This window comes from Primulina huaijiensis, chromosome 11 (genome assembly GCF_012295235.1).
Source record: "Primulina huaijiensis isolate GDHJ02 chromosome 11, ASM1229523v2, whole genome shotgun sequence".
Taxonomy (NCBI): domain Eukaryota; kingdom Viridiplantae; phylum Streptophyta; class Magnoliopsida; order Lamiales; family Gesneriaceae; genus Primulina; species Primulina huaijiensis.
Window position 1 is genome coordinate 22,954,705 of NC_133316.1, and position 24,579 is coordinate 22,979,283.

The 24,579-nt window shown below is 33.4% G+C and overlaps 3 protein-coding genes and 1 long non-coding RNA gene across 6 annotated transcripts; 3 read left to right on the forward strand and 1 right to left on the reverse strand.

The window, feature by feature from the left end:
• The first annotated feature begins 6,851 nt into the window (after positions 1-6,851).
• Positions 6,852-8,286, forward strand: LOC140987507 (uncharacterized). Its single transcript, XR_012177147.1, has 3 exons — positions 6,852-6,962; positions 7,493-7,552; positions 8,075-8,286. It is a non-coding gene; the product is annotated as an uncharacterized lncRNA (long non-coding RNA).
• A 181-nt stretch (positions 8,287-8,467) lies between these two features.
• Positions 8,468-10,322, forward strand: LOC140987958 (pectinesterase-like). Its single transcript, XM_073456760.1, has 2 exons — positions 8,468-9,475; positions 9,569-10,322. The coding sequence occupies exons 1-2, from the start codon at positions 8,527-8,529 to the stop codon at positions 10,258-10,260; spliced, it is 1,641 nt and encodes a 546-aa protein (XP_073312861.1). The 5' UTR covers positions 8,468-8,526; the 3' UTR covers positions 10,261-10,322.
• A 2,549-nt stretch (positions 10,323-12,871) lies between these two features.
• On the forward strand, positions 12,872-15,663 carry LOC140987441 (COBRA-like protein 10). Of its 2 annotated transcripts, XM_073455946.1 has the most exons (3): positions 12,872-13,627; positions 13,996-15,433; positions 15,532-15,663. In XM_073455946.1, exons 1-2 carry the CDS (start codon positions 13,063-13,065, stop codon positions 15,408-15,410), a joined length of 1,980 nt encoding a protein of 659 aa, XP_073312047.1. In that variant the 5' UTR covers positions 12,872-13,062; the 3' UTR covers positions 15,411-15,433; positions 15,532-15,663. The 2 variants fall into 2 exon arrangements, with proteins under 2 accessions (XP_073312047.1, XP_073312045.1); XM_073455944.1 differs by having other exon boundaries at positions 13,996-15,663.
• A 1,434-nt stretch (positions 15,664-17,097) lies between these two features.
• Positions 17,098-24,455, reverse strand: LOC140988117 (rab GTPase-activating protein 22-like). Of its 2 annotated transcripts, XM_073457060.1 has the most exons (13): positions 24,344-24,455; positions 23,907-24,006; positions 22,853-22,948; positions 22,398-22,501; positions 21,695-21,876; positions 21,502-21,597; positions 21,221-21,343; positions 20,033-20,121; positions 19,741-19,846; positions 19,348-19,445; positions 18,260-18,520; positions 17,861-17,944; positions 17,098-17,431 (listed from the first exon to the last, which is right to left on the reverse strand). In XM_073457060.1, exons 2-13 carry the CDS (start codon positions 23,994-23,996, stop codon positions 17,417-17,419), a joined length of 1,344 nt encoding a protein of 447 aa, XP_073313161.1. In that variant the 5' UTR covers positions 23,997-24,006; positions 24,344-24,455; the 3' UTR covers positions 17,098-17,416. The 2 variants fall into 2 exon arrangements, with proteins under 2 accessions (XP_073313161.1, XP_073313162.1); XM_073457061.1 differs by having other exon boundaries at positions 21,502-21,595; positions 21,714-21,876; positions 23,907-24,452.
• Positions 24,456-24,579: the final 124 nt, after the last annotated feature.

Consider the following 24,579-nt stretch of genomic DNA (forward strand, 5'->3'; position numbering starts at 1 on the left):
CTCTAAACCCCTTTTTCTGTACGACGAAGAACGTGATATGGATTCATTTTAATGTCTGGCTACGGACGATCAAGCATGATTTTCGGAGATTCAGACATTTATAAACCGTCAAATTTGGTATTCAAATTTCAAGATGGGATATAATATTTTAAATCTAATTATCAAACATTTACATGTTTTTTAATTTTAAAAATTAAAAAACAAAACTGTTCCTCTTTGCGACAATAAAAAAATCTATCGCACGAAGATTATGTTGGATTTGGTGGTAGTTTTGATGTAAGCCACTCGTTTTAGCACTGTGATATCCTCACCTACTACAATCAAAGTGGTGGGGACGCTTTAAATCAAATCATGTCCCCATAACAAATTTAATAACTATTCTTTTGATCATGTAAACAATGAGCGGGATTTGAAGTAGATAACCAAACTATATGATAGACAAGGTACAGACTATATAATATAAATACAAAGTATGTAACATGGCTCATTTTTATTTCCCTCGACTCGATAGCTCAGTTTTTTGTTTGTATTCAGATCATCTCCGACCACAAAATCTATTTTAGTACAAATTTTACATTAAAATAGTGCGATTTATGCACCAAATATAACATCCATCTCCAATCAATTTAATTCAAATCTTACACCAAAAAAAATATTCTCGAAATATTCTTTTTATTTTACATATATTAATTATTATATTTTATTTAATATATTTTTAATTAATTTTGCGCAGAGAAGGAGGTTTCGACAGCATTGGCTGCACAAAAATGGTGTTTTACCTGTATTATTATACCTTACTTTGGCTGTCTTTCCTTGTGTGACTTGCATTATTAGGGTATGTAATGATACACGTGCCCATGGTGTATACCCATGCGGGGCCATTATTTCAATAATGCTAAAACTTTAGGGTCGAGGCTCGTATACCCATGCGTAATACTCCAATTCTTCATTATTCCAGAGGCAAATAAGGACACGTGTTTTTTCATGCAGGTCCACATGTTCATTAATTATTTATAATATTTTAATTAAAAATGTATATATAAATTTATAAATTTAATTTAAAAAATTGATTAAACAAAACACATATAAAATAATATGAATTGAAACAAACTCAAAAAATTATTTATTCATCCACACACTATTCTCCTAATTAACTTATAATCATTTCATTATAAACCAATTAATTGTCATATTAGTTATATAAATATATGCATCGAATTATTCTATTTACGTTATTTCAACTCTAAATTTCTCATATTTATATGATACAACGACAATTCATATCGAACACTATTTGTCTATATTTGAATAATAAAAAGACAAACAATATTACATAAGATAACAACATTCAATCGCACATATCGAAATATTTTTAGTAATGAAGACAATTTATTAAAGAAAAATAATGTGGGTGAATGAACTCAAAAATAAAATATATTATATTTTTTCATTCAAACTAGTCGTTTATTGAATTTGTTTAGTTAATGTTTGATTATTTTAATATCATTGTATATGTATGTAAGAATAACTCTATAAATACAACTAAATTGTCATGACATTATTGTTATAATTAAGTACTATTTGATAAAAACATAATTATAGAGATACTTAAATAAAATAGAATCAATGAGAGGGATTAAAATAATTAATCATTCAATTTATTTTTATTTAATATTACAATTAGTGAGAAAAAACTAATGAAAAATTTATTGATTTTCCAAGTATCTATAGGTACTTATGATTCAAATTTAGTAATTATTTTATTGATAATATTTAAATTTCACAATTAAATTTTGGATATAAAATATTATATTTGTTCATGCATTTAAAAATTAATAATTTGACAAAATAAATTTAAATTTTTTTTATTAAATATAAATTTCCTTTCAATTCATTTATTTAATTTAAAAGTAATAATGATAATTTTACATTTTTTTGATTTTTTTTGTATATTTAATTTAGAAAATTCTTTTAGATGACTCTCCATTCAATACATTCAGATAATTATCGCGAATCTTTCATATATATAATTTTAAAATTTTTTAAAAAAATTAATTATTTTTAATAATCCATTGAGTTTATTCAAATGATAGAGAAATAACCAAATAAACAACATAATTATTTTAATTTATAATTTAAATGAAAGTCCAAGAAAATTATTAAAATAAAAAAATAATTTATACCAATACTGAGTAAATTTAATACTATTTTTTTAAATTAGCTCAAACATTTAAAAACATGGAGATAACTTACTATGTTACATACAAACTAAAATATAAATACAACTTAACTTTGTTTTCTCACACCCTTTACAATTGTAAACTGTTTCCATAATCCACATTTTTATAGATATATAGAATGAAATAAAATGTTTTTTAAAAATGAAATAGAATACAATTATAATGAAAGAAATGTAACAAAAGAAAGTAAAAAAAAAAAAAAACAAAGTCGTAATCTTAAAATGTGGCTAATTTGTATTAATTATTAATTAATACAAAAAATGTGAAAGTACCACGTGTGTTACTTGATAATGAGAGAAGTAAGTATGTCAAAGATAATTAAGTCGGTTCAGAATTGAAAAATGCATCGATCATCAACAATTTTATATCTATTATCTATTATTATATATAAATATGTGACTTTATATATGAATTTTCATTTGTCTCCTTATTAATTGTTTGCTTTACATTAATTGCTTATTTTAAGTGTGTCTTTTCATTCTACTTATTCATATTTTAAATATATGTGATTATTAATATTTAATTTTTTTATTTTTATTCACATTATAATATGTTATTTTTATCCAATGATATCTTTTCATTATGTAAATTAGTATTTGGTTTTTTTATGCATACCCACATTATAATATGTTATTTTTAATCCAATGATTTAGATTTTTTATTTATCTTTTCATTTTGTAAATTAAATTAATTAAAGTTTAGAAATAACTCATTATCGAATTGTGAATTTTCTTTGGTATCTTATTAATTTTTTTTCCATGTTTTCAAGTGACAGTTTGCCAGAATTTATGTGTTTAAATTAAATTTTTTTGCAACCGAAATTTTTTTGTTGTTTATATTTATAAATTATTTAAATAAAACACAGTACAAGATCGTTGTGATTTGAGCTGTCAATTTAGGTTGGGTCTGTCGGTTTGGCCTACACAGCCAAACAGTTTAAGTGAGTTGGGTTGAAATTTTGTCGACTCATTTAAAAGTGAGCTTAAATGAGCTCGCACGATTTTATATTAAATATCTATATATATAATATTATCAATTTTCAATCATTAATTCTTGATATAAAATGAAAAATATCAGTTTGATTTCAAATTAGTGATGTTACTATCTTGTCCAAAAGTTGTGGGTTTTTGAGACATTTTGGCAGTCACTCAAAAATGAGTGTCAAAGTGGCATTTGAGTTGTATTTTTGGATTCCTGACAATATGTTCGTCAACATATTATTTTTAAGTTAGTTTTATCAGTATTGTGAGAGGTAAATATGTTTATTACAATATATAAATATTATCATCTCTTTAAATTAATATTCACTTTCATGTTTGACATATTATGGATCTTGGTAAAATGAGGAATAATAAATTCAAACAAACGAATACACAAAAGTCTAAAGCGAAACAATAATTATATGGTAGCGGAAATTAATATATAAATTTTTAGTGAATTTATTGATGTTAAGATGTACAACAAATCTTATATCATAATATATAAATTTTCAACCTTATAAATGAAATAAATCAAACATATATGAAATATACAAAATTTTATTACATATACAATCAAGTAATTTATTATAATTGTATTTTATTCTACAAGAATTCTTGTCAAACTCAGTGATTGTGGATTTAATATCTACTAAATCAGCAAACTAAAGAGCGCGTTAGTTAAACTAATTGAGTAATCACATATTCTTGAATTTCCTAATTAATTTTTTATCTTGATAATTTATTTCATTTAATATTTTAAATTATAAAACAACGTTTCTATAACTAAAGACACATTTTTTTAAAATGTTCATAAGGACTCAATCACTAGCTCATATGGAAAATATTTATCGATATACTATATTAAAAACATTCTAATTAATTCAACGCATTTGCTGAAAATTTTCTAATTAATTAAGAAAATTTCATTTACAATAATCATATTTAATCTTTTTGGGCTAAAACCATTTATTTTGTAAGATGTTCATCGCAATTCTTTATTTGTATACAATTCTTTATTTGTATATTAATCTTTAAACCTGAATTATAATGTATATTGTTTTTCTAAAAGTTCTTAAATAATGATTTCATACATTTATTCGACACTTCAATATTAACATTTAAAATATATTACTTTTATATTGTATACGTGTAACACTTATAATCATGATTATAAAAATTCAATAAAAATTGTAAAAATGAATTAGGTAGAACATAAAAAATTACATAATTAATCAAAAGACAGAAAATAAAAATTACATAATTGTCTATTACCTATAAACTACTAATACTGACTTCTAAAGATTGAAGTCGGTGAGAGAGTGGAGACCACTATATACTAAAAACATAAAAAGTTTGTAGGACCGAGTGCTTACCGTTTTACCAAAAGCTATAGCTGGTGGTAATGGTGCAACTCAAATCTTTTAAACCGCACAGCAGCTCAAGCACCACGGTTCGATCGCTCTACCAAGCAGGGACAATTATTGCACCCAACAAAGTTAATGCTTGAATGAGTCACACTGCAAAGTTAGTGTAGTAAAAACGAAGGACAAAGTCGGTTAATAAAAATATTATAATGGGCAAAGTTGAATCAGACTCATATATATAAGTATCTCACTTTGTCTCACCTTATCTTTTGTCACTGTACAAAGCGAAAGTTTACGCACCGTAGTGTTCTACATTTTCTTAATTTTTCATCATCTATTGATCTTTAAAGATATATTAGACTTTTTTTTAAACATCTAATCTTAAATGTGATCAATTAACCAAATAATTATTATACTTTGTATACAACAATAAATAGATTAATATATTTGAAGATAGAAAAAGTAATGTATTGAGAAGAATAAAAAAAGAATGTTAGAATTAATACTATAATTATATGTCAATATTAAATTTAACATCATATGTTCGAAATTGTGTTTATTGAGGTAAAGACTATGATGATAAACTAAAAATAATAATTTATTTATCATTGTAACGTAATAATAATGTGATCGTTGTTTGGAATCAAAAAATGATGTACTTTGTCTTTTTTTATTAAATTGTATAAACAATTCTTTCAATATTTTTAGTGGATAAACATGTTAAATCTATTAAAATTAATTAGTAAAATTTAATGATGTATTAATTCAACATGATCAAGTATATATTATACTCAAATGTCTTATAAATTTATATGATATAGTAAAAGGTTATTTGCATAAACTTATTTGTTGGGTACAATAATTGATCATGTTGGGTAGAGTAATTGAAATATTGTGTGTTTGAGCTGTTGTACTATTTAAAATATTTGATTTGCACTGTTACCATAATCTATTGGTTTTGATAAAACAGTAAACGCTTGAGCCTACAATTGGTATCAGAGTCAAGATCGCGTTTTTGATTTTCAATTATTGCAATTTGTGCAATTATTAGGAGATAGAGTGTTTGGTACAATAATTGTCCATGGTGAGTAGGCGCTTGAGCTGTTGTATGATTTAAAGATTTGACTTGTATAGTTACTATCAGTTATAGCTTTTGGTAAAACGACAAACACTCGATCATATATTATTTGATTGTAAAGCTAGAAGAAACATGTTGCATCAACTTTTAGTTTTGAATTGATCCCTTACATGTTACTCGATTTTTAAATTTAGAAGGATTCTACAATTTTCAAATATTATTATATATTGAATTATAATTCATCCCTTTCAAATCGGATAAATATACAATAAAACTCATGTAAGTTTTATTAACAAAAACATTTAACTGAAATATTGGATTTGTCGATAATCAAAATAAGAAATAAACAAATTTTGATCCTTGAGTGAGAAATAATATATTTAAATAAAGTTATAATTGCCACAATTAAATAATGCACTTACATGCATTTATCACCGTATTTTGCAACTAAAATGTCAAAAAAAGTTTCCACGTATTATTTTTATATCATATTCAAAATAATTATGAATCTTGATTTTTATTATTTTGAGTTGGAATTTTTTATGAACAATCATTGTGAATAAATTGAATTTGAAAATTCTTATATCTCTATATATCACATATTAATATATCAACCTAAGTCCAGGTACTAAAAAACTACAAAATGAACTTATTCCATCAGTACTTTTTTCCAAATTAGTTACATATGCTAATTAACACGAATTGTCAAAATTTACAATATTATTATCATTGTCTTTTGTTGAGTTAACTAATTTTATTTCAAATTCTAACTATTTTAACATATGTTTCCCACGTGCAACGTGCATGCATTATGTAATGCCTAAAGTAAATATTACAACTATAAAATATTCTTGATGACATTTTTGTAAATAAGTTGAAAAATATTCCATTTATTCTGATGGCATTTTCGTAAATAATTTGAAAAATAATGAATTAATTTTAAGGACAAAATGGTAATTTGTAACATATCTTGCTCATATGAAGTCCAAATGATTTGAGATTTGGATATAATATAGAAAACTCAAAGATATAGAAGTTTTATGTTTTGAGTTTTGGAAAATGTGATCGTTTGACTTATACAAAGAGATATACCGATGTTAAAATGTTAAATTGTATATATTATATTATNGAGTCGGTGAATTCCACTGATCTGTTCAATTCTTTTGAACAGAGACAGTAGCGAAGAGAGAGAAGACAATACGGTTTGTGATTTTCTTTTTGATCGTGCGACTTATCGGTTTATCCAATCGACGAACCGACTTCAATTCTGGGATCGTTGACACGAGGTCTTCGATTTGAGGTATAAATTTTATATTTTTGGTGATGTTTGAAATTCGTCGATTTTTGGAATAAATCCGATAAATTGTTAAATCATACTGAAATTGAAGATTGTTAAATATTGTATGATCTTAACGAAGTAGAGAAGATTATTGTGTTGTTGTTTTGAATTTTTCCTAATTTATTATAATTAGGGAGTTTTAATCGTTGGATTGAGATTAGAGAGTTGGTTGTCAGTTGTTATTACTTCTGATTGTATATTCGAAGTCTATGAAGTATAAGCTACACGTTGATATAAAGTTTTCGTAATTTGACGGATGTTGTAAAATAGCCTATTATTTGATGTTAAATTAATTAGTGTGTATTTGATGGTAGTATTGTGAATTCAATACACTAGAATATTAAATTGATCAACGATAAGAACTTATAATCGAGTTTTATATTTTGTTGAATTAATTGTTGTTGGGCTATTTGATGTTATATAATATTGAGGCTGTTATGATTGTATTGATACGGTGATAATGATCTAATAATTGTTGTTGAATTATTTAGATACAACACAAGCCTCGGGATCAAAGAAATAGCCAGATTTTATATATACTCGATTATCAGGTACGTGTTGACGTACGAGCATATGTTGTTATTGTTTAGTATTGGTGAATACTATTGCGTTGAACGATAATAAATCACTGGTATTGGGTGATTTGATATTATATCTGTTGTTGTTTATTATCGTTGATATTGTTGGCTGTCGTTTGTTGGGAGACGTCACGTTGATGTTGTTCGTTCGACGATATTGCTGTCGTCGGTGTTGGGGTGCGACGTATCGTCGATGTTATCGTTCAACGATATTGCTGTCGCCGGAGTAGGGGTGCGACGTATCGTTGATGTTATTCGTTCGACGATATTGCTGTCGCCGGTGTTGGGGTGCGACGTATCGTCGATGTTGTTGTTGCAGTAGTATGGGAGTGATGACGTTGATATCGTTGGTGGTTTGTTTGTCCAGAGACAGCAAATGGAGTATTTCTGTTATCATTTCAGTTATATTTTATATTGTTGAGAATATAACTGTTATGTATTACGATGATGATTGTTGTGTATGCTCACCCTTTGGGGGCTGTTTCTGTTGGACAGGTTACAGGACTATGCTGTGAGACAGGATAGTGGTGAAGGAGTAGGTGTGTCTAGTCAAACAATCATGTTGTTGATAGTAGATAGAGACAGTATAGTTTATTGTCTTATTTGAGTTGTATGTGTGTATTTATTATATTGTTTATGCTGCATTGACGTAGATAGTGTGGTGATTGCACTATTTTATCGTATATGCATTATATTATTACGTCGTTGAAAAGAAAATTTTTATGCATATGACGTCACATGTTGTATGATTACGTGGCGAGGTTTGGGGCACCACACATTATTTCTAGTAAATATAAATATATAAATATTGATAAAAAATTGTGACCCCTTGTAACCTTTAGATTAAGAGTTGGAGGAAATCCATATTTTTTTAACCATTTTCACTTTCCCCATTCCTCTATAAAGAAGCAGCTCTTGTTGCATGCCTAATTGTATATCATAGGAAAATGTCTTCAACACGTCAACCTCTGCTAAGTGCCCCCCAAAATACCAAGTTCCTCTACTTGGTTCCAGCCATTTTCGCACTACTCGTTTCCGCTGTTTTTCTTGCTCCAAATCTTGTCAAAATAATCCAAAATGACCAGTCAAACGCTTCACATATCTGCCAACGAGCTTTACATCCTGAAACGTGCCAAAATTTTGTGTCTGAAGTCGTCTCCAATGGTGTTAAGCCCCAAAATACCACTGTTATCCTGCAAAAAATGTTGGTGAAGCAAGCCCGTCTACTGAGACACGCTTCTTTACATGTTAGAAAACTGAGAAATCAGATGAATCGGCAAAATGAACAGGGGGCTCTAGCGGACTGTCTTGAGCTAATAGACTCATCCATTGATCTAGTTCTTGACTCGATCGAAGCTCTTATGGATCCAACTGGCATGTCTCCCGCCGATGCACAAACATGGCTAAGTGGCGTGCTCACTAACCACGTCACCTGCTTCGATGGGTTCAAAACTTCATCAAGAAAATCAATGGAAGCCGTTCTTAAAGACCTTATATTGAGGGCGAGGGCTTCTTTGGCAATTCTTGCCAAAGGATCAGAGCCCTATACAGGAATGACACTCACTGGTGCGAGAGGAATGCTGCTGCCTTCATGGATCAGCCCAGTGGACAGGAAATTGCTGCAGGAGTCGGCTAGTGACATAAAAGCTGACCTAGTTGTAGCAAAAGATGGCTCAGGGAAATACAAGACAGTAGCAGAAGCAATTGCAGCAGCGCCTGACAAGAGCAAGACTCGTTTCGTGATCTATGTTAAGAAGGGGACGTACAAGGAGAATGTTTCAGTGGGCAAGAAGAAGAAGAATCTGATGATTGTCGGAGATGGTATGAATTCCACAATCATAACAGGCGATCTTAATGTTGTTGATGGATCCACCACCTTCAACTCTGCTACTCTTGGTAAGATGTTAGATTATTCGAATACTTACCTAAATGACTCGACTTTTTCAAATGGTGTCCAACACTAGTGACACGCTTTTTTATACACCGCAGCCGCAGTTGGAGAGGGATTTATACTACAAGACATGTGCATACAAAACACAGCCGGGCCGGAGAAGCACCAGGCGGTGGCTCTACGCGTCGGTGCCGATAAATCTGTAATAAACCGCTGCCGCCTCGACGCTTTCCAAGACACACTGTACGCGCATTCTCAACGGCAATTTTACAGAGAGAGCTACGTAACGGGAACAGTTGACTTCATATTCGGCAACTCAGCAGTGGTGTTCCAGAAGTGCAAACTGGCGGCCCGAAAACCCATGGCAAAACAGAAAAACATGGTCACGGCTCAAGGAAGAACCGATCCGAATCAGAACACAGGCACTTCGATCCAAGATTGTGAAATCATCGCCAGTGATGACCTCCAACCGGTACAAAGTTCTTTTCGTACTTACCTTGGCCGTCCATGGAAGGAGTACTCGAGGACTGTGGTCATGCAGTCCAAAATCGGCAGCCTCATTGATCCGGCAGGATGGGCGGAGTGGAACGGGGATTTTGCGCTGAAGACTTTGTACTATGGGGAGTACTTGAATCAGGGGCCTGGGGCTGGAACCGGCAAGAGGGTGAACTGGCCTGGGTATCACGTTCTTACTGACTCGGCCGACGCCATGAAATTTACAGTGAAGGAATTGATCCAGGGTGGGGATTGGTTGAGTGCCACTGGTGTAGCTTACACCGACGGACTGTAATGTTTCGTGGGTATTGGCTTTGAGTTTGAACGCTCAAGTCGTGTGGTTTTTTGAGTGAGTGATTAATACTAATCAGTATTGGTTTGAACATCAAAATTTTCTGCAACAATTCTTTGTATCATTCTCTGTATAACATTCATAATTAATGAGTTATACCTTTTAACTTTCCGTAATTACTACATATGATAAGTTTCAATTGGTGGTTCACAAATTATTACACAAAAATGGACGAATCGGGTATGAGTCTGGTGGACGATTACACTGGGATGGATGGATTGTTGTCCTTTTATGTCGGAGTTAAGGGGGAAAGTACTCGAGCTTGAAATATCTACACACCGAAGAAAGTAGAGAATGTTAGTAGGGTGTCCGAAGATTATTCGACGTAGCTACCTCGACGTTTAAGTCGGTCAAACGTTTTTAGGATAAAAGACTCGTCAATGATTATTAAGCAAATCTGATATTTATAAGATAAGAGTCAATGATGAACTTATTTTCAGTACCGAGTTGTTACTCAAGGTGAGATAAACACTCATACTCTGTTTTCTGACTATGTCAAATCTGACAGCTTATATTACTTTCAGTCCAGTAAATCGACCTTGTGTGTGATGAAAGAACTGTCAATGATTATTAAGACATGACATCTCATATATGTGATCTTGGGAATGACACATGTATCGGGACGCCGAGATGGATAATCGCCATGTGAAGTACTGTGTACTAGCTATACTACTCGAACTCTAAATGCCAATGCTCAGCGGAGAGCTTGACTCCTCTTAAACATTGGTTGGTTTACCATATTCCCCTGACTCTCGCAGTATCCCATGATGCATCCGGGCTATCTCTTCTTCCTGCTTCTCTAGCTACCTGACTTCCTGGCATCCGGACTAAAGATGATCCCGGTACCTCCTGACTTACCCGAATATCTCCGGAGTATCATTATAAAATGTTTTTTCTTCTTATTACTGCTATTATATAACTTATTATATTTTAATTATTAATTATTACAACATTGTGATTCAAATTAAATCCGTCAGCATTATAAAATAATAAGGTTCCATATTGCATACGTTCATGTGAGAATCTCTGTATTTGCCCGGATATTTATCGGGCTCCACTAGGACTTAGACCGATGTCCTCGGGCTGGCTTTGAGAGATGACCCAGGTATGAGCTCGAGATAACTGATTGGTCAAGATGAAAAAGCATACATGGTGATTCAATACTCGAATCCAAGGACTTGATAATTTTGGGCTCGGGCTAGGTAGCATGGGATTGGGCCCATGGTATGGGTCAACAAGTCCCGCGACCATTATTAAGTCAATCAAAGTACGTGGGATCTAGAGTTGATGTGGCGAAGCTTGAAATAATATGGGTCACCATATTCCGAAATCATTAAAATGTCAGTTGGTACACGTGAGACTTAAGGTTGACGTGACAAGGTCAGGGGCACAAAGGATGGGCAAACCTCATCTCTTATGGAATTCTCGGACTCTGTTGATGAAGTCATCATTAGTTTTTCCTCAGCAGATATTCAGATTTTCACGGAAAATTTGATTCACTCCGTTTTATCACATCTTGTGTGCACTTGTATACATTGTAAATTCTCTTTTCACGAGTCCAACATTGACTATAGCATATGAATGATCACGTCGAAAAACTCTTTCTCGACTTCCCATTCATAGTTCCTTTTGAGTGTGTGCATGAATCATTCTCAGAAAGCGTCCAAAGGAGCTCGGTCATATTACCTCTGGCCACATCAAGTAGGAAACTGAATCTTAACTCAGACACTTACTCTACCCCTATTTTTCCAAGCACCATCACTATATATTATTTTGTAACATATGGGTTCTATTTTCTGATGTTGAAAAAAACACCTGTGAAACAGGTTTACAAAAATCCTCGATCTTTCATTATCGCGAATGGTTGGCCATGTCCGGTCTTAAAGAGTCGGGGACTTTTAGTTTATATCGTTTCCTTTTTCTTGTTCCCAAATGAAAAGAAGATTAAAGGCCACACGCGTCAATGTTTCACGTGTGATAAATGATTGAATTGATGCAGCCAAAAGTTATTTAATTTATGAAGTTAATGTCCTTGCTAATAACTAGCCACATGGAGCAAATTTTGTACTTAAACTGAGTTAATGGAATTAATTTTGCAAAATGTTTGAACGAAATGACTTGAAATTATTTAAATAACCAAACTAAACGAAGTTAGAGTGATTTTTTTTTAAAAAAATCAATAAAGAAGAAGAAATTTTTTTCCTTTGATTTTAGTTTATTCTACCCTTTCAATTTTGATCGATAAAGATAATCAGATTTGATAAATATTGTAAAAATTAATAAATTACTGAATAAATCTAAGTAATTGAGTCAAATCAGTTAATGTATAATACACCTTATTTTGGCCTCTGCAAAATGACATGTTGGACTGTACAAAATTTTTTCCCTTTCTAGGTGAATGAAGTATTGCATTTATACGCCATGTTTTGGCCTCCGCAAGAATGGCAAAAACTAGAGGAAGAAAACGCTTCTTAAATTTAGTTCCTACAAAAATCGTGTGTCTCATGTTAGCCTATGCCAGCAGTGACTAACATTAATGTTTTCTCGTCTCAGTTTCGATCATTTTTCTTCTCATCACCTTCATGCACCGTGTCCAATTTCACGGGGCATTGCCTGGTGATCTCTGAAAACTATACATTTCCGGCTCTCAGCCGAGCCCCACGCTGCCTTTTTAGATTAGTCAACGTCAAGAATTTTAAAAACAAAAACAAGAATTTGAAAACAAATCCACGTTTATTAACACAAATGTTGGCAAGAAAATCAGGCATGAAAATACAATGGTTCTGTGTTTTAATTGTCCTGTTTCTATCCACCATCAACGTCTCCAATGCTCAAGATTATGACACCCCGGAAACACCGCCTCCGGAACAAGAAAACTGCGGTGGAATCTTCGTCTCCTACACATTCATGGGACGAGAGAAAGAGTATCCGTTCGTAAAGAATGTGTCAGCTCAGGCATGGTCATTCAAGGCCATGTTAACTGTTCTCAATGCTGGGGCTGAAGAACTGAAATCTTGGAAAGTTTTCATCGGCTTTCAGTATCGAGAGCTGCTGGTTTCTGCCGACGGTGCTGTGGTTGTTGAAGGAGATGGATATCCTGTCCGAGTCGGGAATAATGGAACGACTCTCGCAGGGTATCCGCAGTCTGATTTGAAAACTGCGATAGATACTGCTAATGATTATGGTCAGATGATGGTGGAGGTCAATCTCAAAGGAACACAATTTGGGCTTGGAACTAAAGGGACTCCCATGCCTAAAAAACTTAAGCTTGTTAATGAAGGGTACAAATGCCCTGCAGCCACACGAAAAGGTAAAGCCTATACCGCAAACATCATGTCTTTTGCGACATATATGTTAGTTCTATCGTTACCAGGACATGCATAATTTGCACTACGAATGATGCTTTAACATTCTATGTTAAAATGCATTCCCTTATCTTTGTTTGAGGGTGGTGAGAAGTTTTGGCATTTGGGTGGATTTTATTGTATGTATTTGTATAATGGGATCTAGTTTTCCTAGTGAATAACGTCTCATCTGATTTTGAATCACCTTATAAATACATCTTTATATAGAAGACGTATGTTCTTCCTATCTTATGGTTTGTCACTACCTGATGTTTGGAATTGTTTGGAGTATGACGGATGTTAGCTTAGTAAAATTGGAAATTGACTGTTTCAGGAAGTTACATGCATGTGTGCTGCAAAAGGGACCCAAAATACAAAGACAGACTTAAAACCAAGTTTTTGCCTCGAAAGTACGGTGATCTCTCCTTCACATACGATGTTCTTCGAGCATATGAGAACAAATATCTTGCACAAGTCACCATAGACAACAACCATCCACTTGGTCGTCTTGATCAATGGAACTTGACTTGGGAGTGGATGAGAAACGAGTTCATTTATGATATGAGGGGCGCTTATACTCACATAAAAGATCCTTCGGAATGCATTTACGGCCCTCAAGGGCAGTACTACCAGGATTTTGATTTTTCTAATGTAATGAACTGCCAAAAGAAGCCAGTTATGGCAGACTTACCTCCTGAGAAGGAGAACGACGACAAGGTCGGTAGGTTGCCAAATTGCTGCAAGAATGGTACTTTGTTGCCAAAGACAATGAATGAGACTCAGGCTAGAGCCATTTTCCAGTTAGAAGTGTTCAAACTTCCGCCTGACTTGAACAGAACCGCTATTTATCCACCTCAAAATTGGAAGATTGATGGCCGACTCAACCCGACTTACAAGTGCGGTACTCCTATTAGAGTTGATCCAACAGAGTTCCCTGATCCTTCCGGGATTGCCGCACAAACTTATGCAGTAGCAAGTTGGCAAGTGACTTGCAATATGACTCGCCCCAAGCCGAAACAATCTAAATGCTGCGTGTCCTACTCAGCTTACTATACTGATTCAGTTGTTCCTTGCAACACTTGTGCATGCGGATGTGACGAAAAAGCTCGTTGTGATAAAAACTCGGCTCCTTTGCCTCTTCCCGCAGATGCCCTATTGGTACCATTCGTCAACAGAACAGAGAAAGCTAAAGCTTGGGCCAACATTAAGAACAAGAATCTACCAACAAAATTGCCTTGTCCGGACAACTGTGGAGTGAGCATAAACTGGCACATTGACTCAGATTATAACAATGGATGGACAGCGAGAATAACACTTTTCAACTGGGATGATTTCGCATTTTCTGATTGGTTTTCTGCCGTCCAGTTAAAGAAAGCTTTCCCTGGTTTTGAAAAAGCTTACTCATTCAACGGCACAAAGCTACCCCAAGTCAATAGCACCATTTTCATGCAAGGCCTGCCTGGATTAAACTACTTGGTTGGAGAGGTAAATGGGACTCACCCTGAAAGAGATCCTAGAGTTCCTGGAAAGCAACAATCGGTACTTTCATTCTCCAAGAAACATCTACCTACTTTAAACATACCACAAGGGGATGGATTCCCTTCGAAAGTTTTCTTCAACGGGGAGGAGTGTTCTCTTCCAACAGAGTTGCCTCGTAGAAGCGACGCCCCACGATCTCGATTTGGGCTGGTTTCACCGATTCTGCTTTCCCTGCTGACTTTTCTGCTTCTGACATTCAGCTTTAATTGATGAAAGCTCAGAATTTTCTTCTGGTATAGGGAAGCTTCTGTGAAAAACTTAACATCAGTCTAAATTTTCTGTAACATGGGTAAGTTTCATGATATAATTTTATCTACTCTTTCCTTCACAGTAAATGGAGGCAGTGATGTGTATTTTAAGAAGATAAAAGAAACTCCGCAGAATGGTCAAGACAATTCTAGTTCAACAAGCAGATATAGTTTGAGATTTATGGGCATTTGTTTGCAAGAATAATACACGTTCTGTAGTTTATACTGATATAGAAAAAACAATATCTGTTTTCCTGTTATTCATGTTTATGTTCTTTCCAGGAGTTTCTGAAAAGAACATCCACACGCTATATTTTGATACTTTTAGGATCTTCTATAACAATTTTTTGGTTCTCTCATTTTTGTCAGCACAATCTGTTTGGTATAACAGCACTTAGACAGCTTGCTTTAAATCTGTACGTATGTGGCATTAGATCCGTTTAAACTCAGATCAAGAATTTCAAGCTGCTGCATAAACATGAAATTGAGCAATCCGAGGTCCATTTGGAGGAATAACCCATTATTCTACCAACCGCTGACTAAATTTATGGGCATTCATTTTTATAATTAATTTTTTAAAAAAATTATCGCGAACTCTGCAATTTTAAATTGCATGTCTGTTAGAGCCGGCAACGTGCTTGCAAGCTGTCACGTATCTGCGGCGTCCGCTCTATGACAAAGCAGAAGCTGCAGATGAATTGATTACAATTCTACATTCATTGTGACGCCTTTTGTTCAACGCGCATTTGAAATTTTTGTGCGTCTATAATTTCATGTGTCGAGAGTTCATGTTAGTTCATCATTTGTTTCAGAATGACCGCAAATCAAGATCACAAAAATTATAGTGTTTTTCATTTACAAGCGATACATATCTCGCATATAGTGGAAGAATGACAACATATGTGTCTCGAGTTGCTGAGATTTGACATTTATGTTAATAAAATTTAGGAAAATAATAAATAAATAGTAATATTAGCAAAATTGTATGTGAGCAAAACTTTGGTTGAATTGAAATAAATCGATCGGACCAGTTAAAATCAAAAATCCGATTTGGTAAAATTCGGAAATCCAATTTTTATTTTTCAAAAAAATCGGTCAAATTGATTTAGTTTCGTTTTTACTTAATTTGGATTGAATAAACCAATTTTCTTAATAAGCTTCAACTTTTTATACTCAATTTTATTGGATTTTTTTAAATAAAATCTTGTTTTTTAATATATTTTTCCAGATTTTGATTAATTTGTATACGTATTAAAATAATCGAATTTAATTTAGTTCGATTTTTTTTTATTTTAACTTTTGACTAAATTGTTTCACTGGTAGTTTGCTTTAACCAAAATTGATTACTCGTAATTTTATTAATATTTTTATTATGGTTAATTTTAAAACAATTAACATTATTACTATTACAATTATTAATTTATTTCATATGATTTATTATTATTGGGTTTTTAATTTAAATAACAAAATAATTATCAAAATTAAGCTTACAAACAGCGGCCCCTTGAAAAATTAAGACCAGCGCACGGGGTTTGAAACCTTGGCCCTTACTTTATTATTTTGTTAAATTAAAAAATGGCAGTAGGATAAGCTTGTTGTAGGAAGTAATGGTATTAAAAAAACAAAAAGAAGAAGCATGGCATGACCACTAAAAGAAAAACAATCGATGTTCTTTTATTGATATCATTTATGTTTCGTACAAACGGTTCCAATTATTGAAGTTCAAGTTTTGAGAAAGATTAAGACTTACAGAACAGTAGTGTTTACATCCTATGACTGTTTGTCAGCTGTATATATAGTTCAGAAAAAAATTGTGGAATTCAAGACACGATCCCTCTTTTGTATAGTAAAGGTATGATGTCAGAGATCAGAATAGCATAAATATAATTGGGGCTGCTCAAATTTCAGACCAGATTGAGGTTGCTGTTCCAAGGCACAGCCAAGATGTTAGTTACACCTGCTCCTGTGTCATGCATTTTTGGCCTGCAATGACATTTTAACAAAAACAACGGGTCAGAGGGAAGAGATTAATTTATAACAAGGGGCGTTGCATGTTTAGTTGGCTATGAAACAAAACAACTCATGTTGCCTCATTATACAGCAATTCACATGTTTTTGCTTCCAAATACGATTGTGTTTGGTTGCATCATTTTCCACAATGTGATTCCTTGCCTTTCGTTTTCCACAGTTCACACTCTAGTTTTTCAGCGTTTATGTGTACAGTTAGCATGCTCACACGTTCCAACACACACACGCACACAGGGAAGCCTTCTGCAATGAAATCTTGGCGTATCTAGAAGCAAAAACATAACATAGACACACTCCGGTGCAATTGGAAAGTAATTTCAGTGTAATAACCGGTTGTTAATAAGAACAAGGCGAAATAATACTGAAGCTAAGGTTGATCGATACCTTTTTTAGATATTTCTTGTGAAGCTTCATGGCACCCGTGCATGCTTTTCTGGCATCAAGATTTCCAGTCATGTCATTCAATATCTGAAATGTAAATTACACCACACCACTTGAGTATTATACACCTTCAATGCATGAGACATACATTCCCCAGTACTATCAACGGTTTCCATAATAATGGTTCAACTAGGTTGTGAGACAATTTTTATGACAATCGCTACGAAATTTTTTAAATGAATCCCATATTTTCACCTACCTTGACTTCTCAGATAGAGCTATTTTTTTTCAAGCCTATGACAAGCATAATCACCATGAGTTATACTATTTCAGAATGTAAATACACAGTTTTGTTAAGCTATGAAAATGAAAACCCAGATATTATGAACTCATGGAGCTAACCTTAACAACATCATCTAAGCCTCTGGCTTCTGCTAACAACTTTGAACTCTTATCTTTTAGTACACTGGCAACTAAAAAAACTGAAATAGGTAGAGGTGCAGCAGCATTTTTGCCTCCATTTCTCAGGTTCTCTCTTTCAAATTTTCCGCACTGTCTTGTTGATTTGACTTTCCCTTTAGATCCCTCCGACTTTTCATGAGTTGATTCATGCTCCTCGTACATGGAGAATAAGTCAGGATCATATTCTAGGGCCCACATCATCTGTTAAAAGAAAACAAAAGCAAGAAAAACAACAAAATATTTTTAATTCGAAAAAAGCCTGACAAGCAATAGGAGTATACACTAAAAGATTACATCAAACGATGATAAATGAAAACTACCTCGGCAGTTGGAAACAATTATTTTCAACTTACAGATATTTGGCATACGATATGCTGATAGATATAAAGGGGACAACCTACTCAATCCAGAATTTAACGAGCTTTTCAGTCCATATTTCAAACACTTAACTATGACTAAGGCCATTTAACTTGGATTCTAAGAAAAGATTGGATATTTGGTGAATTAGAAATGAATTTGATAAAACCAACATTTGACATAAGATAAGGCACAATTTTCAGAAAAAATAGGCTCGTCTTTTCCAGTTGCTATAAGACAACAGGTTTTGAGAAGTTGCATGGCTAGCTTCTACAGTCTTGCAAGCATTCAAAAACTTCTCAAAACTAAACAAGGTCAGCTGGCAAGCGACCAGATTCTCAGGCCAAAAACCAGCAGCCCATTCATTCGGTAAATTGTATCACCCCCTTTTCTCTTTCACATGCTGAACTCAGTTTTCCATGCCAAAAATATACTGTATCAAAGAAGACATCCCTTTTTAAGCTAGTCATTAAACCAATTTCCAAAACGTATAAAATGGGATTCTCCATTATTTCAGTGAAGAAACTTGTCTATAAGAATGTGAAACCATACTATCATGTTCCTGAAATTTTGCATTAAGTTTATGCTACAATTTTAAGGATGTAAAAGAAGCCTAAAAATAGTTTAAACAAATAAAAGGACATGGAAAATATGTATATACAAACAATTACCTCCCAAAGGTATAATGAATCGCCAAAAGAGAATTCCCGACGAAACAAGACCATGAGCATTCGGAAAGCAAACAGATAATCACCCCCACCCAGGGTTTCTGTTTTCAATATAAAAACATGTTACTTTCTCATATGGCTACAGAATTTAATTAAGCATAAGAACCAAACAGCGTTGACATTGAAGACACAAAATTACGAAACTCTTGAAACCTAAATAGCTAGTATCTTTCTCTATTCTCTGACTTTCAATTAATTATTTTATCCGTTACCCTTTCTGTAACTTTTTAATATTGTTGACTAGCAGCAATTGAAAAAAAAATTGAGAAAAAGGAACAAATGATCAACGGTTACATTGGTAGATAGAAATTAGGAAAACAACTGATAACTCCATACCTAAGTGCTGATGAAGTTTAGGATCAACAACTTGAGTTATTGATGCGAGATTAACAAGTTGCTCCTCCACTCCAACAGAGTTCCCGGTGCATCTGAAATTCCCTCGCTTAACAATTTTATTATTTAATAAGTATCAGATGAAGATGAAGATGAAGCAGTGAGAAGGAGTTAAATAAGTTTATGAAATCCCATCGATCAAATATTTCGTAGAAGGAACTTTTTTGTCACATCATTAATATGTCATCGTAAATTAAAAAAAAAAAAGAAAAGAAAAAGACTAAATGAATGGTACCAATTTCCGCATCAAACGCTCAAAGCACCAGAATGCATCGGCTTCATCATCAAGGAGAATAATCATAGGAGAGCAAAGATCACTCATGCCTGTTCAGCATGCAAAAAGTCAAAATACACCACGTTGTTCAGCATGCAAGTGTATACCGATATAATATAGGTATATACATAAAAAGTCAACCACATCATCATGACCCATTGGTAGACTTATAATGGGAAATGCAGGGGTAAAGATTAAGTTCTTGAATTTATTTCAAGCCAAAATCTAAAATTGAGTTTGGATAGAGAAGTTGCAGCTTAAAAAACATTTAATAAGTTCAGTTTTTTTAAGTAATTTTATTTTTAAAAAAAAGAAGCGATTTCGGCTTTTGATATATGTTAAAAAGTGATTTTGTTTTATTTTTTTAAAAGAATTAGAAGTAAAAGCCAAAAAACCATAAATTCCAGCTTCTAAAAAAACACATTTTTAAGTGCTTTTTTAAAACGGCTTTTGTAACCAAACACTATATTTTTAAGAAAATAGTTTTTTTTTTTAAATGCTTTTAACCCATGCCTTCTCTAATCAAACGGGCTCTAAATCACGGAGCATATTTACATGTACAGGTAATTCTGTATGAACTAGAAAAACATGTGTTACGGTACACTTAATTTAAATAATTAAGATATTGATTGGTTGCAGATGTTATATTTCACAAAATAAAAAGAGAACCGACTATTAGGAATTATATTGAAAGTTTATGAAGAGTGGCAACTATTCTCTTCAGCAACTTACTAGAGAATTGGTGTTTGTGATACTCCTATTCCACATCAATTAGAGGGAAAAGATGGACATAATTTATAAAGCACAATAATGGATTCCTCAAGTAACTTTGATTTATCATTTTTGAATAGCATATGGAGGCAAAACCTTTAAAGTATCACTTGTGTAAGCCCTTGGGCACACGATGTGATAGGTGTGTTGATTAAAACAATGTTTTTGCAATGATAAATAGTTAACTAGACTAAGGCACATGTAGGGAACAATTAAAGAAGATAAATGTCGCTATTGTGTTATCTATCGACTAACTTTCTGCTAGAGGAGTCAGTGTCCCTGGACCAAGGAGTCAGTGTCCCTGGACCTTGGTCCAAGGTTGAGTCATATAATCCCAAGAGAGACAGAGAGGTGAGAGAGAGACTCTTGTGACTTAACCTTGGCCGTACCCGACATCGATATCAAACCAGGAGTAGACAGCCAGTATATCCCAAAGTTTTGACAAATTTTCTTGCTTTTCAAAAAATACCAGCGTCCTGTCAGTACGGACCACATCGAGACCTGACAAATATATCAATTCTCAAATTAGAAACACATAAAACCAACAAAAATTTGTTAATAATTCCATACAGAAATAAGTTAATAAGCATCATACTTTGTCATGGGATACTGACAAAAGCTATGAAAAATAAGCATTTTTGACAGAATTAAATGCCAACCTATCTGATGTAATGTAAGTTTCCACTGGATTTCTTTCTTGTCCAGATGTTGATGCCCGTTTGATTTATTCATTGCGTGGGAGCCACCAGAAGCATCTGTGTTACATGATAAACTTCATAATCTTAGTATCAAAGTGAAGCTATAATGTTGTTCATATCCTTATGGATTTCCAGTTGATACTGAATTAAATACCAGCTGTGGTTCCATGATTATCATTTTCCTCATTAAGAGATGCAGAATTAATTTGTTGAAGTACGATTAGATCTTTAGTAGGTTCACCATCTTCAGTGATGATTGGTGCAGTGACAAACTTGCCACTTCCGATCAATGGAAACATTTGTCGGCATTCTTCTTTCAACATTGCATACTTCACTCTGAAAGGATACATGGAAACGACACCATGATTAGGTAGTGCATTACTAAATTAACTCGGGAAAGTTATTGTGTGTTCTAACAAGTGTTAGACAAAATTTTAAATTTTGTTCTAACATATATTAATCACTTAGTATTAATGTAAATTATTTATCAATTTATTAATAATTCAAAAAATGACAGGACTGCTGAATAGATATTGGTTTAGCAGTGTAATCCAAATATCATAGTCATTGAATTAGGTCAGCAAAAGGAGTCGATTTTTTTTTTTGATGAGCAGAATAAACAACAGAAAACCGACTGAATTGAATAACAGATATATTTATCCATGCCTTCATATTGTTATTGTCAGACCAACAGTTAATCCTTATCACACGACAACATCTCATGCTTCATAAGCAACAACTGCAAGTGCTTACTTCATGTACCCGACAAGGGAAGTCTGATGTTCCAAACGATGACAAATACAGTAGCATTTTTGGGATACAAGTTATATCCTTAACAAAATAATAAGAACAAGTACCTTCGGCGTTGTCGTATTTGATCTCGTTCGTCAAAACTGCTCTTAGGATCATAACAGCCCAATAAAAATTCCCAAACATCTCCTCTGATTGATGGATGAATTCCCTTTGAGACATACGATGATAAAAAAATATTTCACAACCATAAGATTTGTCAAAAATCACCAATAAAAATTCACAAAATCTTTTATCATGTTAGTGGAACACCTGACAATATTGCATTTGATAGATGATCTCAGGCAAAACAATTAAACTAAAAATAATAATAAATTCCCATATTCTCCCTACAGACCAAAAAACTATGAATTAATATCACTTTTTTTTGTGGAAGAGGAAGCTGTAGACTGAGAGTGCAAAACATAGATAAAAAGAGATACATTCACATACACGTGCCAAGATAGAATATATTACTTCATGTGGAAGGGGTCTGCAACAAATCCCTACAAAAAAAGCTTACCCCACGATGAATACGACTGAGTGTTTTGCCAATATCAAGATAACCTTCTGTAGAGAAAGCAGCATTCCATTTCCGTGCACTTAAAGTTTTACCAGCCTGAAATTCAGAAAAAGAAGTTGCTTAAACATAGATGGAGTTAAAGGAGAAGAGGAATGTGCTTGAATTTTCTAAGAAATCAAAATAAAATCTCTCATTATATGATACCAGAAAACGACACACAATACTCGTGCTCAACGTGATAGGGATGCATAATCTAATGGCATTGCTTGATTCAATCAACAAGCAAGATTCTGGCATTGACAAGTAAATAGTACTATAACAAGTTATTCGATTTGTCAAAGATCTCCTAATTTAGTTTCATCATTCTACGCCCCATGTTAAAAGAAAACAATTTCACGGCAGTCAAAACACCAATTTTAAATATATTCATGCATGTCCTGATTGCATAATAGAAAAAACATTTTCTTTTCACTCCAAGGATCTAAAAAACTTTTCTTACTCAAAAGATAGACAATAGGTTGTCCTCCAACTGCACATTCTTCTTCAGATTATTCAGGCCTAAATTTGACAATCTCATAGCTCTACTTAATGTCATCTAACACAGCTAGGTTCGAGAAATTTATGGGCAAATCCACTACTCTAAACAAAAATAAATTGTGGAAGAAAAACAGCATGCACAAAATTAGTGTTGGTAACAAATGCGTGAATCCTAGTGCCTAGCTTGCGTAAGCAGAGATTGGAGAATCTTGGACCAGAATTCAGGAATATCACTTAGCTCCACAAATAAATAAAACCTTCAAAAGGAACTCCCCTTTTCAGATGCCACATTTATAGGACACCATAAGGCTTTGGCAATCATATTATAAGATTCTTCATGAAATTGGTCAGATTGGGGAACACGACGCTCATCAAATATGAATCAAACAAATGCAAAACAGCCACAAATCGGTAAAACACCATTAGTCTAGCATTCGGGTTATAACTAAATGGCTATAAACCGCAGAGTTAGAAAACCGAATCTCATTTACGATCAACAAGGAAAGAAACACCACACCTTGATCCTGAACTTGCTTTCGGGAACATCAGTGCATTCAGGCCGAACCTGGTAATAGGAATCAGCTGGAGTTCCTGGGTCCCTCCACATTTTTCAAATACTTCACCCCAAATAAGTAAATTTATAGATAAAAATGGGAAATTTAACTTGAAAGGTCCTTTGGAAATCCAAAAACCCAGATAAGAAAAAAGAAAAAGAAATGTCAGCAAGAAAAGACCCACAGCCCCGAGATCAATCAGCTGACCTACCCTTTAACAAAGATCAGGGGCCTTCCCAAACCAAGAAAATAATTATTATTATTTTATACAGTGTACATGCGCAAAACCAAGAAAATGGTCTATTCGGGTAGTTTGGTGGTGAGGAAAGACCATGAACCCCATATTCGCAGACAACGCCGTTTTATGCGTTTAATCTCTCCAGACTTTTATTCAATCTACCTGGTTTAACTGCTTGAAATGGAGCGAAAATGACGTGGGATCGACAACTATATAGCCCACTTGCCTTGTTTCGCGGTTGGTTTTCATGGAGGAGGGAGCGGAGCGTGTGGACCACGCGCAATCCTTGTAGACTTTCTAACTGGGTGGAGTTGACTTTTCTAATGGGCCCCTTCTTTGGATCGTTTAATGGGCCTTTTGGTCAGTTATTTCAAGTCAACATGAGCCCATAATCACTC